Here is a 16781-nt window from a genome sequence, read left to right on the forward strand (position 1 = left end):
ACCTATGTATCAGCCAGGTATCGGTGTAATAGGAACGCTGTTCCAAGTAACGCTGTCTTTTGCAGTTCTGTAGGTGTTACATCAGAAAGCTGCAGTTTTTCCATTTAAGTTGCGAAATTTTTCAAAATAGTTCCCAGTGCCCTGATAATGGGGACTACTGTTGTATTCTTCATCCATAGTCAGGTAGTTTCTATTTCCAGATCTCTATATTTAATCATTTTTTCTTGTTCTTTTTCTTTGACTCTGGCATCCCCCAGAATTGCAATGTCTATTATCCAAACTTTACGATTTTCCACAACTGTTATGTCTGGTGTATTGTATTAAAGGTGTCAATCAGTTTGGATTCTAAAATCCCACAAGATCTTGACTTGATCATTTTCTAGCACCTTTTCCACCTGATGTTCCCATGAATTCTTAGATATTGACAGATTATACTTTTTACTCAATAATCAATTAATCCACTTTGCAACCCTGGCATGTCTAGCTTTGTAATCCGTCTGTGCAATTTTGCTGCGTTCACAAATAAGATGGGGCACAGTTTCATCTTTTTCCTGGCAAAGTCAGCATTTTGGATTTTCATTGATTTTCTGAATTTTGGCTCTCATAACATTCGTTTGCAATGCTTGTTCTTGTGCTGCAAAGATCAGACCTTCAGTTTCTTTCTTGACTGTACCCATCTTCAGCCATGCCCAAGTTAGGCTGTTGCCATTTTTTCCTTCAATGTTCTTTAGATGTTGTCCATGTAAGGGTTTGTTCTTCCAGCCATTTAATCTATTCTCAAACTGTTTCTTCTTGTATTCAGCCTTTGTTTCAGTTGTTTATCATTATCATTATCATTAACATGTAATATTACCTTGTTAGAAGTCCTGTGCCCAGCCAGGGGTGGAGAAACTTGTAGGGATAGGATTTGTCAATATGTTTCGAGCTGCTCAGAACCACCTGCCAGTGGATGAAAACAACATAACATCTGAGCGAAGGAGGCATTAGCCGTTTCTTCACTATCCATTCCATTTTGCATTAACAGCCTGCTAACTAAACACACTGGTTTTTATTTCAAGGAGCTTTTTTTAAGATTAGCAGACCATTAATTCTTCAAAGTGACTTTAAAAGAGAAAAATACAAAGATATATTATTTAGCATTCCTTTACCATCTCTTCAGAATCTCGACAATGGATACAATGATAGGTGTCTGTTTTTATACTGATAATTTATTGTTTTAATTGTAAGCTGCCTCGAGCAGGGCTCCAGAAAGGTAGCACAGAAATCTCCTAAATAAGTAAGTATGCTGTGCAAACCCCCTCCCCCCCACTCCACAATATTCTGCACTGGCAACAGAACTGTAATTCTACAATCTGTATAACTTTTTCCTTAATTTATTCACTGTTTTTAAAACTATATATTATGTTCTGTTAGAGCCAAGCTACAAGTGACGAATTACACTTGCCTGGCAAGTGAACAGACTCACGTGTATTCCTCCCTGACATGGACTGAGAGGGGGTAAGGGTGAGGTATACCTCCCCTCCTTCCACAAAGCGGGATCCCGCAGTATCCCAGAAAACACCCCAGAGCCAGAGTCAGGCACCCCGGCATCTGGCACAGCTGCGCCCAGGACGAATCCTGACAATGTTCCTCAGTTCCTTGGGAGGTGTTGGGCTCTCCTTCCCTGGAGGTACTCAAGAAGAGGCTAGATGGCCACCTGACAGCAATCATGATACTATGACTCAGTATAAATGTAGGCAGATCAGGAGAGGGAGGGCATGAAGGGATTAGCCAGGGCTGGACTCTTGCAGCCCTTTCTTATATGCCCAGGTTAATGCCAATCACCACTTTGGGGTTAGGAAGGGATCCTGGAAGTTTTTTGCCTTCTTCTGGGCATAGAGCAGGGATCACTGGGGAAGGTGAGGGGAAAGATAGGGGTGAGGGGGAATTTCCTGTATTGTACAGGAGGTTGGACTAGATGACCCTTGGGGATTCCTTCCAACACTATGTTTCTAGAAAAGTATGTTACACATCTCAGAAGCATCCTTCTTTTTTTATTACATCACTAATGCTAGAAATCACTGGGGGCTGATCCCTGGAAAGCACTGGAAACAACTCATATAATATCAGCACCACCTCTGCTTAGGGGCTGAACAGCTTCTCCTTCTTACTCATTCCCAAGTCCTGTCATCCATGTCTCACCTTCAACAGCAAGGTGATCACTAGATAAATTCACACGGCAGGTAAGAAAGGGACATGTGACAGGACTGTGGAATGAATAAGCAGAAGAACTGCATGCTTGTTGTATATATTTTACTCTTTTTGTTGCATCATTCTTCAGTTTTGTAAATCTGCTTTTTGTATGTATTACTGTTTCTAGTACATTCGCTAATTTTATAAACCAGTTTTTTATTTCTCATATCTATTCTATTGCTCTTACTACACCATCATTAAGTGTACAATCCATCTTGAGTTTCAGTGAGGAAGGCAAACTATAAAAGAAGTTAAGAATTAAATGCCTGCTGCACTGCAGGTTTAAAGATCTGTTTGCAGCGGAAGCATCCTGGCTTTTTTCAAGTGACTTCAGTCATTTGTAAAAAAGCAATCGTGCATGTCAAAATCCAGCACAGAATTCTACCTGCTTTTTTATTATTAAAATGCAATCAATGCAAATTGATTGAATTCTTGACAATTACACACACACTCAAATAGCACTAAACTGAAGCTTTGAAACTAGTGGATCATTAACATGACATGACATCTGCATTAAGGGCAACTGTTATGCTGATAACACGAACTGAAGTTCAAAGTTTTATACAGCACAAGCACAGGATAAACCATGTCTGTCTCTTTTTCTTTGAAAATACGTGTATATCAGCAGGATACGGGTTCAGATACAGCAAAATTATTTAAATATGGAATCCGTTCCAAGAAAAGGGGGGAGCCTTATCCAAACAATCCAGGTTACCCAGCACCAATTAACAGCCCAATTATCAGCATATTCACTCATGCGCAAACGAGTTTCAGAAGACTTACGCCTAGGAGAACATGCCTAGGATTGTTGCCTGTTATTTGCGGTTCTGGGGCTCAAGTGGACGTTTCCAGGGTATAAATAAAAGCAGCTGCTCCGGATCTGATCAACAACCTGTCTACTCCAGCATCCAGTTTCACACAGTGCCAACCAGATGTAACCGAAAAGGCCTACAAGCAGGACAGACATGGAGGCAAAGCCTTCCCATCAATGCCGAGGGCTCCACAGTGCCCCTGGGAACGCCACTACCATATTACCACAGCAATTCTCTAGCTCTGAAAAGGTCACAAGGGCCCAATCCTGCTCAGGACCATGGTGTAGGGGGAGGAGCTCATGTCTCCCTCTGCTCCATTTTTCAAGAGCCCGACCCCCTGGCTCTTGAAAGACAGGGACAAACAGGAACCCCTCCTACTGCCACAGTCGTGAGCAGAACTGGGTCCCCGCAGCATTTTTTAGAACAAGAGAATACCTTGCAGTAAAATGGCTACAACATCCTGGGTTATCCCTGAGAGCACTGTATCACAGTGAAACAGTGCCCTGGTATTCTACATCTGAAGGCTAGTCGTCATGGAGCCATGCTTACTCTTTCTCTGCAGGGCTTATTTCTCCATGTACTCAGTAATTTTATTTTTAGTAACAGTGTGCATCAATCTCCCTGAAACATAAATTAGGCTGACTGTCCTGTAATAATTATTTTTCAGTTCTCCGGGAATGCTAGCAGCAAGTTGAGTATCGTTGCTCAAAGATTAACCACTTCATATTTGATTTCCTTAAGAACCCTTGGCTAGATGTCATTCAAGTCAGTTATTTGTTCATTTTTAATTCTAATCAGTCCAAGAACTTCATCTTGATACATTGCCAAAATCTACAACAACAAACTTTATCTTGCATCAAGCAAAGCAAAGAATTGATTCAGTTCTGCCCCAATTATTCCATCTTCTTTTAGAAATCTCACCCCTTTGTCAGGTATAGGCCCTACCATCTCCATGGCTGGCTTCCTGCTCCCAGTATATTAAAAAAAATCTTATTTTTTGTCTTACTGTTTTATCCATATGCTTATCATGTTCATCTCCTCATTTTTTTAGAAATTTCCTTTCCTAAAATTAAATGTGGTTGAGTTTGACTTTTAGGAAAATCTCCCACTCACATAAAAAGCTCTATTTGATAAGACCGTAACCACTGCTCCCAGTAGACTTTAATCTTGAATTTTTCCGCCAGGACTCTATGACCACATGTCCCGATATAACCGTTGCTGACACATTTGATACTCCTTGGACCTTTTCATGCACCATGTATCAGTCTGTCCAAGGACGGTGTCATCTTTGCAACCTTTGTCACAACCAGCCCCGGTGCCATTCAGAACACCCATCACAGAATAATCTCTTCAAGTTCCTAATGGGGTTGAATCCCCACTACCAATAGCTCCCCCCACCCCCGATCCCCACAGGGGTATCAACTTGAGAGGATGCTGGCCTGCTATGTCACAAATAGATGTCTTACGGGGAATCATTTTCTCTCTATTCAGCCTGACACTTTCCTCACTCCCTCACCCTCATTCTCCTGGACAACAGAGGAGCTCTCACCAGGTGAGCAGGATGCCTCTAATAAATCACTCAAAGTCTCATCAGCATACTTTTCTGCTCCTTTCAACTCCTCCAAGTTGGCAACCTTCGCCTCAAGGGTGGAAACTCGTTCACTGAGAGCCACGGGCTTCACTAAACCAAGCACACACCCACATCTTCTAACTGGCAGACCAAAAATCACAATGCAGGTCTCTGTGTGCTGAACAGCCTCTACCTCTCATTGGATTTTTACCCTAATGACTTTCCCCCCCCCCCTTTTTAATACTGTACTTAAGTCAAACTGCTTACTTGGGATTATGCAGTTCCCTAATAGTGAGAAGAACAGTGTCTAGTGTCCTAGCTTTCCCGTATAGTTGTTCAACTTGTTTACCTCTTCGGGCCAACTTACACAAGTCCACCATAAGACCTGCAGCCATAGCGCAGATGTGAGTTCCCAGCGGGAACTCCATTTAAAAGTGCTGGGGTGGCCTGTTTGGGTTAGGAGGAGAAGGGGCTCCTGCCTTCTCCCTGCTTCATTTTTCCAAGCCCAAAGAGCACCTAGGAGAAGTTCTCTGCCCTGAACTGGTGGTCATATTCTGTTCTAAGAAATGCATAGCGACTGGTGGTCAAGACCTATCTGCAGTAAGCAAAATAAGGCATGCGAGAGGAAAGGTCTATTCTGAAACATGGTGATGATGGGGTAGACAATGGCAACATTAGTGCCCATGGGTACCATTTCATTTTGTGATAAGGGCAGAAATCCCCCCCCTACACACACACACACCATGGTTCTGATCTGAAGCAGGTCCTGTGGCACTTTTAAATGGAGTTCCCACAAGGAACCCACCAGCCCTTCAGCACCAACTGTGTTGTTACAAGTAATAGTGCAGGTTAAAAATGGTAAGCTCATGAGAGAAAAGTAGCATTTTTTCCCCTTTGCATAAGTGCAGTAGATGCCTGCAAAATGAAGACATAGACTGCCACTGCCAGATGAGGGTATCTTAGCTATCTCGATATGTATACTTATTTTGTGAGTTCAAAAAATATTTTAAACAACATGTTCATTTTAAAAAGCAGAGCTTTTGCCTGAAATGTTGAAAAGCCACTATCAGTTATTAATAACCTTACTCTCTGACATTTTGCGGTTGGCTCCACTTCCTTTGACAGCCATTTTGTGGTTGACTCTGCCTCTCGTGGCAGCCATTTTGTGCCCACCACCCTGAGTCAGAATTTTAAAGGTGCCTGCAGGCTGAAAAAGGTTGGCCTTAATGTATTATGCAAAGCTTTTTCATAAGAAAACAAAAATGGAAATCATGCTGTGTGACCCACTAAATAATCTCAGCCCCACCATGGGTGCAAGAAACCTGTCTTGAAAGAGCAGCTGGCTGAATTCTCATTGAGATTTCTTTCTTTTCTTTTTTAATGTGGTACTTTGTTATCCAAACTGCTGGGAGAGGCCCAAACCAGTTGAATGAAAGAGATGGAAATAATTTTTATATACAACTACAGGGAAAAGAAAATCACAGATGTTGGTTGCTATACCAAGGGCTCACACATTTTATGATATTCTTGTGCTTTGCGCAGTTAAGGCTTTAATACTAAATTCTTTTAATTGGGCTTTCTTATAAGTAAACACGTTTAGAACCCCACTGCATATCTATTAAGGACTGACAGAGAAACTCACCTCGACAGTTTCTGCATGATATAAGACCAGAAATGGCAATGGTCCTATCCACAGCTTCATCAGTGGGATATTCCGGAATTCATTAGAGAAGTGCAGCAGTTGTTTGTAGAAAGCTGGAAGACATACACGCTATCTAAATGAATCCAAACGAGAAACCCAAGGACCTCAAAACAGCTACTTTGTCCAAACGCATACCTTAACATGCCTTTGTCCAAACGCATACCTTAACATGCCTTTGTCCAAACGCATACCTTAACATGCCTTTGTCCAAACGCATACCTTAACATACAAACATACATACAATATACTTTAACATACAATCTCTACGTAGTTTGACAGCCTGAAGGCTGCCTGATAACCATTTCAAGCTTGCAGTCAGAAAATATAAATTAACTGTAGATATTAAGGTAATGTTTTTTATCTCCTTTTCCAGATGAAGACATGATTATTGCATACTGATTATTCATAAAGAGTGTCACAGTACCAGAAAACATGTATTGATTTGTTTCTATCTCGTTTTAGTCCTATAACAACAACAACAACATTCGATTTATATACCACCCTTCAGGACAACTTAATGCCCACTCAGAGTGGTTTACAAGGTATGTTATTATTATCCCCATAACAATCACCCTGTGAGGTGGGTGGGGCTGAAAGAACTCCAGAGAGCTCTCTCACCCAGCTGGCTTCAAGTGGAGGAGTGGGGAATCAAACTCGGCTCTCCAGATTAGAGTCCCACACTCTTAACCACTACACCAATCTGGCCATTCTCATAGTTCCATTCCTAAGAGTCATGTCTTGGTTCTATTACCTCTCAAGTATGTATTTTGCTACTTTTCTGTTGTCCTATACAGACACTTACTTGCGAATACACAGAAATATTCGCAAGGAGGGGATCAGGCTGCCCATACCTGCTGGTTGTCATGTCTGTGTGCATCCATGCCATAGTTCTTTGTTTGTTTGTTGTATTGCTTGTGCCACAATATGCTGAAGCTATACTGATTGATTACTAACTACTAGTGATGTGTACTTTCTCTGCTCATTCATAACCATATTGCAGATGTTTCTTCTTTAGGACCCAGAACGGGCCTCCTCAGTTATCTTTGAGAAATATGCAAGTCTCGGCTAGCCATGACCTTGGTGTGTCTAGATGCCAGCCTTCACTGCTATTCCCAGATGCTGGGAACATTCTATTGTATACCTGAGATGTATACATCCCTACGGGCCAGGCTACAAGTGAAAAATGACACAGGTTGGACACTTGTCAGCCTCCCTCAAGTTTTGATGGGAAATGTAGGCATCCTGGTCTTGCAGCTTGGCTCTCCGACTGCTGTCCAATGGACTTTTCAACTGTCACTTGTCCAACATTCCACCAAGCTGCCTACATTTCCCATCAAAACTTGAGGGAAGCTGGCAAGTGTCCAACCTGTGTCATTCGTCACTTGTAGCCTTGCCGTACCAAGTTTAGTTATTTAGTCATAACTAAATAGATTCTCACAAGACTCTTGCAGACTTGCGCGCCAAAACTTTAACTGTCATTTGGAGCGTGGGAAAATCATCTATAACAGAGACTGCTTGATTGAATTGTCACTTCTGCCAGACTCCATGATGGAGTACAGACCTGAACTGCACAGATTCTAATAAAGCTATTTCTGCTGGAACCATCGTGTGTTCACTGTGGATGGGCTTGAGGGGTCTACCTGCCAGGGACTGACACTAGTTCTCTGGGTAAATAAGTAATTTGGAACTTTTTTAGTTCTCTCCTGGAAGAAAAGTGGCCTTAAAATGCACAAATTGAAATATCAGCATGAGGAGCGGGGCCTTCTCTGTCCCAGTAATCCTTGTGTGGAATTCGCTCAACTATGCCCGGCCTCAAACCTTTCAAATCTTGTAAACACATTTATCAGGCATTTGATTCCCCCCCCCTCTTCTCCTGCCCTTTGTTGTATATCATTTGAGGAACTCTGAGCATTGATACTTTGTTTGTAAATGCTGTCCTATTTTTATTTATTTATGTCATTTATAGTGCGCCTTTCTCACTGAGACTCCAGGTGGATTAAATAGGTCTTGCATGTTTTTTTTATCTCGACTTGTACATTTTTTTCTTTGTCCTGTGTTTTACTGGAGTTAATGGTTGTCTTAATTGTTAATTGTGGAGGGAGGGTGCCATGTTTGACCCCCCCATGCTAATATTTTATTTTATTGATATTCTGTAGTGATTTGGATCTGATTTTAAATTAGTCACCATCTAGTTGATGGATGGAATATAAATCACACAAAGGCTTCATTTGCGCAGAAGATACCGTTTGTGAGTAATGAACTGACGTGATCACAACTGACAGCTTGAACACTTGGAAGCTGGAGACAACAGAAGCAAGCCTGATCTCCTTTCCACACCTAATGGTATCATTGAGGCTTGACTACTGTAATGCACGGTACACGGGTCTCCCCTCCTGGTTAACTCAGAGACTCCAGCGGTGCAGAATGCTGCAGCTCAATTATCAGAATGTAGGAGAAGCATAAATATTATTCCCATTCTCTGGTCACGCCACTAGCTACCTATAAGTTGCTGCGCTCAATTCAAGGTATTGGCTATCACATACCAAGCTCTCCTTGGTCCAGCATATCTATGGGACCACCTCTCACCCTCTGTTCCACCACAGCAACTTCACTCATCTGAACAGGGCCTTCTACAGATGCCACCTTGCACATGGGCAAAATGAACAGCTGCCCATACCTATGCATTCTCCATGGTGTCCTCTGCCCTCTGGAACAGCCTACCTGAAGAGGTCCAGAAAGCTCCTGGCCTTCCACAAATGACGCAAACTTGTATTATTCAAGAAGGCTTCTTACTCAGATAGGAGGGCTATACTGTAAGGAAGTGGTCTCAGAGGGACACATCAGTAAAGAGATACGGACCATAGACTTTACTACTATGTACTACCTCCAGAGGAGTTAGCCGTGTTAGTCTGTAGTTGCAAATTAGTAAAGTGTCCAGTAGCACCTTTAAGACTAACCAACTTTATTGTAGCTTAAGCTTTCGAGAACCACAGCTCTCTTCATCAGATGCATGGAGGCCTGTGGTTCTCGAAAGTGTATGCTACAATAAGGTTGGTTAGTCTTAAAGGTGCTATTGGACTCTACTATTATGTACTACCTGTTGCTTTAAGTATGATCCTACAGGCTAGTTCTATGTTGTTTAATAAGTCAGAATTAGAATTGCTAATGCTCTGTTTCTTCATCTCTCTGTATTGGATTTCTGCTAGTTTTAAATCTTTGCAAATTTGTATTTATAAAATACACTATTACTTTGTTTATTGAAACATTCTTGCAACTGACTGTACTAACTTACGCTGTGTAACCTGTCTTGAGTCACTGTGAGAAAGGCAGACTATAAACGATGGAAATAAATACATAACTTCATACTTCCAAGTGAACATCTGCACAGTGGCTATATCGAGTACGATAATGGAGAAGGGAGAGCCTTCAGAGATGACCTCACAGTTATTTGTAATATATCATGAATAAACTTCAGATTGTGTTTATTGGCACTGTGACATTCACCATGCTTACCTAAGAGATCACTGTAGCTGATTAAGGTAATGATAAACATAAACTTCATACCATGTAGATAAGAGAGTCGAGACTAGAATACGGCAGGCCTACATATATAATAAGGTTCTAAGCAGGGCTTTTTTCTGGGAAAAGAGGTGGTAGAACTCAGTGGGTTGCCCTCGGAGAAAATGGTCACATGGTTGGTGGCCCCGCCCCCTGATCTCCAGACAGAGGGGAGTTTAGATTGCCCTCCGCGCTACTCAGCTGAGGGCAATCTAAACTCCCCTCTGTCTGGAGATCAGGGGGCGGGGCCACCAGCCATGTGACCATTTTCAAGAGGTTCCGGAACTCTGTTCCCCCGCGTTCCAGCTGAAAAAAAGCCCTGGTTCTAAGTGTTGCAGGTAATCCAGAGAGCTCAGTCTATTACAAACTTTGTACTGCTGCCAAAAGTGAGTAACATGGGCATTTTCCTGCGTCCCTACACAGACAATGGCCCACTGCCCCCAAAGCTCTGCCTTTCTCCATTTGCAAGGTGCATTCAGAAAGGTCAGTGCAGCAGGACAGAATTCTCATTTTGTGTGCTACACCTCTTCCATTTTGAGGGAACCTCCTTAAGAGATTCTTGCCCAGCATCCTAAAAACTCCTGGAGTTGCAACTGGCTCACTTCAATCAACAGAGGCATGCTGGAACACACTGGGTGATGTACAGCTTTCTCACCCCATATTTGTCTTATGGGCACCAGATCCCCATCATGCAGTCTGTTGGAAGATCCTGGGGAACAAGAGAGGAACTTCTTTCCGTATCTCTGATAGACGGACATTTCCTTTCATCAGAAATTACTGAGGAAGAGGTCGAAACCTATCAGTCTCTGGTTTCTGCAAGATCAAACCTCTCCAAATGATGAAGGGAAATCTCTTTGACATGCTAATCTTGGAAGATTACATCTATTGGCACTAATGGAACAGTAGCATAACACACTGATTATATGTTTATTCTTCAACCCATACGGTGACATTCAGTTGTACCAGTGGGTATACAATACATGTCTTAGAGTGTGTGAGAGGAAGAATTTTTTAAACTGAAAGTTCAGTTCACACTCTTAAATGAATTTTAAAAATAAATGGTTACAAATCACGGATGTTAAAACAGTTGTATGTCAGTGGCCATTTCCACACACGTTGAATAATGCACTTTCAATGCACTTTTGCAATCCTTTTGAAGTGGATTTTTTGTTCCACACATGGAAAATCAGTTTCAAATGTTCACTAAAGAGTATTGAAAGTGGATTATCCAACGTGTGTGGAAGCAGCCTATGTCTAGTCTAAAATATTGCTAAAACTTCAGAGTTGATTTTTTTTTTACTATCTTAGTTGACCTGCAGCTTTTCTGTACAGCAGTCCCCCGTCCTTACTGATTTCAATCTCTGCAACCTTTTTTTCTGCCATGATGGGAAGTTTTAGACAGCTCTCTGACCGCCCAACTCTTTCCAGACAAAGATAATGAATTGTTACTTTGAGGTTTCTAACGGCCAGTGAAAAAGTAGCCATTAAAAACAGTGAGCTTACCCTGGAATCATGAAGCTTTGAAGTATAATGAAAAGGGAATAATTTGCATTTTGAGTCTTTGGAACTATAACGGCTATAATGAACTTTACGAAGGGACTGTGTCTCAGACTTCTAATAAGCCTAAGCAACACAGTAGCATATTATAACCTTGTATCATTCAACCCTGCAGAAAAAGTTTATCAGGTGAAAAAGAAATTATGCAACTTATGTTAGAGATGGTAGTTGCAGGCGAGTGGCCATGTTATTCTGCTGCAGAAAAATCTACACACACACACACACACACAAAAATTATGAACTAGGATTTATGAATAAAGTAAATAGTATCTCCCATCCGAACAAGGATGGCAGATTTCTCACTCACTATAGGTGCAAATTTCTCACATTCGCATTCTGTACAAATGTTAATCTATTCCTTTGTAACTACACTACGCTCTGATGTGGTGGTTAAGAGCGCAGGACTCTAATCTGGAGAGCCGGGTTTGATTCCCCACTCCTCCACTTGAAGCCAGCTGGGTGACCTTGGGTCAGTCACAGCTCTCTCAGAGCTTTCTCAGCTCCACCAACCTTACAGGGTGATTGTTGTGGGGGTAATAATAACATACTTTCTAAACCGCTCTGAGTGGGTGTTAAGTCATAAGGGCGGTATATACATTGAATGTTGTTGTTATAACTTTCTAATTGGATCTTAGCCTTCATCCCACATTTCCTAGCTTAGATTTTATATTAATCCTACTTTGCATACTTATCAGCATTTGGGTGTGGTCCTTACCTACTCTGATCTCTCCCTTGACTGGATCTTGTTTTCAACTTGCCTCCTTTTGAAACATTCCCCTTGTCTTGTTTGCAGTCTTTAATAAAATATATCAACTGCATAAATGTACACTTCATAGATATGTTGAAGTGAGTTCTAGATCACAACAGCTTACGTGTTAGTCTCTAAGGTGCCACTGGACTCCTGTTTTATTTTTGAGGATTAGGTAAATATCCTTTTAAGGATTCTGGCCATAACAATTTGCCTCACTCTCAAAGTACTTCACGTAGGTGCTTTCCTTTTCCTCAAGTGACTTCTGCAGCTTCTGTTTTGAAACTCTTCTCATTCCCCAGAGAGATCTTCACGTAACTATCGTGTAACCTCTATTAGCACAACAAACCTAATGGATGATTATCCTGGTATTGCAGATGGAGGAAATGGCAATACTGACTGGATTAAGGACAGTTAGTTAGTCTGGGCCAAAATGAGATTTAAACCCACAACTTCCTGTGTCATTCTATTAATCACTGGTCACAGCTCATCATAGTAATTTGTGTCTGCAGGCATTTTATAGTCATAAAGAACTAAGAACACAGACCTATGTGTCTGTGATGTCACACGCAGTGATGTCATCATGCAGTCCAGGGGCGTGCGCACACTCCATCCATGCGCATGTAGGAGCAGCTGCAGGTGCCAGAAACCCTGGCACCACCCCTGGCTACACTGAACACTGTGGGGCTTTATGTTCTGCATAAACACATATTGAACTTGGCAACTAGGAGCCATATGGGACATTATTAAAATTGGGCACCGGATGGGCAACGGGACGGTGCTTCCTGTTCCTCTTTTTCTGTATCTTATCGGAAAACGATCTTACCCCTCCCACTGTTAGGTGTTACAAAGCTTTTCAGAATCCTGAGCCCAAGTAGGGGGCTCTCCTTCTTTGGAGGTTTTTAAGCAGAGGCTAGATGGCCATCTGACAGCAATGCTGATTCTATGAACCTAGGCAGATCATTTGTGGGAGGGCAGAATGGGTTACATCAGTACTTAGTTCTTGTGGTCCTTCTTACATGCCTAGGGTAATGCTGATCGCAACCTTGGGGTCAGGTAGCAACTTTCCCCAGGCTAGTTTGGCTAGGGATCCTGATGGAGTACTGCCATCTTCTGGGCATGGAGTAAGGGTCACTGTGTGTGTAGGGAGGGGGGGTGGTATTTGGGAATTTCCTAAATTTTGCACAGGTTGGGCTAGATGACCCTAGAGGTACCTTTCAACCCTGTGATTCTATGATTCTCAGAACCAAGGAGACTAAACATGATGACGGACAGTTTCTCTCCCTCCTCTACATTTATGGCTAGACTGAGGGATTCGAATCTACCTTCACAGTGCTGTTCTTCAAGATCATATTATTTGAGGTAAGCAGGTGTTCTTTCATCAGCATGAATTTATTCCATAATCCGACAGCAAGAGTGAACTAAGTGCAGTTGATCAGATATGCCGCAAGTGAGGAAAACAATCTGTTTCTCAAAAGCCAAAGTTCAAGACCAGAAAAAAAAATCAGTATTAAAAAAATAGTTTTCCAGTACTGCAGTTTGCAAGTCTGGATTTCTCTCCAGCAAAGGAAATAAAAACTGCCCTGTACATCCAAAAATACCCTACCAGGGGAAAGCCCGGGTTATGCTAGTTTTGAACATATAAGGAGGTGTGGGTGTTTTAACATGGGGGAGTATACTCTCATGTACAGCACCTAAAATACAGTTCAATAAAAGCTTTACCACTGAATTCTCTTTATTGTTCTAACATTTCAGAAATAAATGTTATATTCCTGAAGCTTTTGAAGCAATAACTGGCATTTGTAGCCACCAAGGAAGGTAGGTAAAGGAGTGACGGTAAAGTATTTCAGTCTATGACTGGAGGCAGTCAATGGCAGCACAGTTATGGTGTATACACTTTTTAGTGGCTACGATGTACTTTTAAATGGATATCCCAAAATCAAAGATTATAATAGAAGCATACCAAATAATATGTTGATCCTAACTGGTTAGGAGGCCCCACTTCACCCAACAGATCTTTGGAAAGTATGATGGGGGTGAGGTTAAAAGGAGGTGAATGGTAAACAATCTGAAGTACGCATTCAAACATTCACACAAAAAGATGCGGTAGGTCACAGCCCCTTAATTACCCACATTGGAGTGCTCAGATTATTAACTCTGCTTAACTATACACACTATAATAGAGTTAACTATTTAAACTTTATTAACTATACACACCAATATTATTTTATTAATATATCTAATCTTCAACATGGCCCCATTGGTGAACACTTAAATTGGAAGACTACAACTATGAACAGACAAGCCATATATTTCCACAAACTTGTGAAAAGCCCCCCGTTTCACAAAAATCTGAAATGTAAACAAAAAATAAAAAAATGTGGTGACCACCCCCAATATACTAGAAGCAGCACCTATGACTTTAAGAAACTAATTTTCTCAGTGGTTGTTGCTTGGCAACCACAATAATATTGCCAGCCTTCAAGAATTCAATTATATCAGTAAAAGGCAAGGGAGAAAGGCCTTTCTAGGGTTGTTTTAGCTATTAAGATGGGACCCATTGAAGCCAGGCCCGCCATCAACCACCCGGTGACCTTCTATGTCACCTGGACATGGCTGCTTGCCACTGTTCAACAGCAGCCACCCTATGAAAGCCAGAAGGGTGGTGGTTAGAGTTTCAGACTAGTATCTGGGAGGTCCAGGTTCAAATCCCCATTCTGCTCTTGAAACTTACTGGGTGACCTTGGACAAGTCACATACTCTCAGCCTAACCTACCTGACGGAGTTGTCATGAGAATAAAATGGAGAGGAGAATGGTGTAAGCAGCTTTGGTTCCACACTGGGGAGAAAGGCAGGGTATAAACGAAATAAACAGGCAATACATATAGCCAAAGATGGGGGTAAATAAATGGTAGGTTGGTGGGTAGAATGGAGAAAAAGCAGGGAAAGGTGAGGATATTGGGGCTGTCCGTATGAAGAAAAGGGGAAATAGTGTGGGGAGACAGATATAGGGGAAAGTGAGCCCCCCCACCTCCTTGCTGGTTCCCCACTGCACAACTGGGCCTGGCAGCCAGCACCATCTAATTGGGCCCAGCCCAGCAACAGGAACTATGCAGAATTTGTCCAGGAGCCGGCTGCTGCAGGAGGGAAGGAGCTGGAGGGAGGGGGATAAACTTAGGTTGGGTGGAAAGGTAAGAACGAAGCACGAAAAGGGGAGAGATTATGGGGCCTTTCAGGGAAGGAATAGAATGGGGGGGGGGAGAGAAAATGTCCTTAATAATAACATTTGATTTATATACCACCCTTCAGGACAACTTAGTAACCACTCAGAGTGGTTTACAAAGTATGTCATTATTATCCTTACAACAATCACCCTGTGAAGTGGGAGGGACTGAGAGAGCTCTGAGAGAGCTGCAACTGATCCAAGGTCACCCAGCTGGCTTCAAGTGGAGGAGCCGGGATTCAAACCAGGCTCTCCAGATTTACCCACCACACCAAACTGAATGCTTGTGGGTCCGCTGCCTCTTACACTATAATTATGATGCAGAGGTGTCAAACACCACGGGGGAAATTGCCAAATGACAGTTTTAAGCTGGTTTCTGGGCCAAAGAACACAAAGTGTCTCGGGTCTGGGGGCTCTCCCGCGCCTTGGCCCCAGCTCTTCCACCTGCAAAGCCGCAGAATCTCGCCGGCCTCAGAAGCGCCCGGGGAAGCTAAAGTTTGGGGAGACTCGCTTCCTTCTTACGCCTTTCACAGAGAATCCCGGATTTGGAGCATCAAGTCGCTTTGCGTATAGGAACAAGTCCATGGGGGGAAAGGGCTGCCTCTTCTCCCCCCCCACCCCCCACGCCCCAATGCACAGGCACAGTCCGCTCCTTGGAAAGTTGGCAACCCGCCCGCCCCTCTCTGCGAAGCATTAAACGGGCGCGTATCTGAGGCCGCGACGGGTGCGAAGGGAGCACCGGAGACGCGCGGCCGGCCGGCTTTACCTTCCCCGGCGCGCTCGAAGAGCAGGACGTTGCCCAGCAAGGGGTAGCAGGGGCTGATCCCCGGGACGGGCTTCAGGTCCTGCCACTTCCGAAAGTAGCGGAGCAGCAGGCGGCAGGCGGAGGCGGCCAGCAGCGTGGCCAGCAAGGCGGCCGCGCCCGCGCCCCAGTAGACCAGGCGGCCGCCCGCCGAGACCTGCCGCAGGAGCTCCATCGCGGACGGGGCGCCCAGGAGCGCGGCAGGCGCGCCTCCCGGGAGCGCTGGGCTTGGGCCGCCGGCGAGGGCGGAGACCGCGAGAGGAGGCAGGGACCGGCGCGAGGGGGCTGGCCCGCGGGCGGGCGCGAGGGGGCGGGCGGCCCGGGGGGCGGCGGGGTCCGGCGCGCCTTCTCGGGCTGCACGGGCGAGGGAAGCGCGCGAAGGGCGGGCGGCGGCCGCGTCCCCCGAGGCCCGTCCTGGCCGGCGACCCTCGCAGCGCTCGCTGCTTGCAAAGGCGAAGCGCGGCCGAGAGTCGCCTCCCGGCGGCAACGAAGAGGAAACTGGCCTTTTTCAGCCGCCGCTTGGTTTCGCTTTTGACTTCCTCTCGTCCGTCTTTTAAAGGGGAAGAGACACGTTTGC

The 16781-nt window shown here is 43.8% G+C and overlaps 1 protein-coding gene across 1 annotated transcript in view; it reads right to left on the reverse strand.

The window, feature by feature from the left end:
• The window catches only part of LOC129336663 (cytochrome P450 4V2), a 35713-nt gene extending 19298 nt beyond the window's left edge, over positions 1–16415 (reverse strand). Inside the window, exons 1-3 of the mRNA XM_054989930.1 lie at positions 16169–16415; positions 6257–6369; positions 854–939 (exon numbers count right to left, since the gene is read on the reverse strand). Of these exons, the coding sequence (XP_054845905.1) occupies positions 854–939; positions 6257–6369; positions 16169–16379 (410 nt within the window). The 5' untranslated portion in view covers positions 16380–16415. The remainder of the gene's footprint in view (positions 1–853; positions 940–6256; positions 6370–16168) is intronic.
• Positions 16416–16781: the final 366 nt, after the last annotated feature.

Source organism: Eublepharis macularius, chromosome 10 (assembly GCF_028583425.1).
Source record: "Eublepharis macularius isolate TG4126 chromosome 10, MPM_Emac_v1.0, whole genome shotgun sequence".
Classification (NCBI taxonomy): Eukaryota; Metazoa; Chordata; class Lepidosauria; order Squamata; family Eublepharidae; genus Eublepharis; species Eublepharis macularius.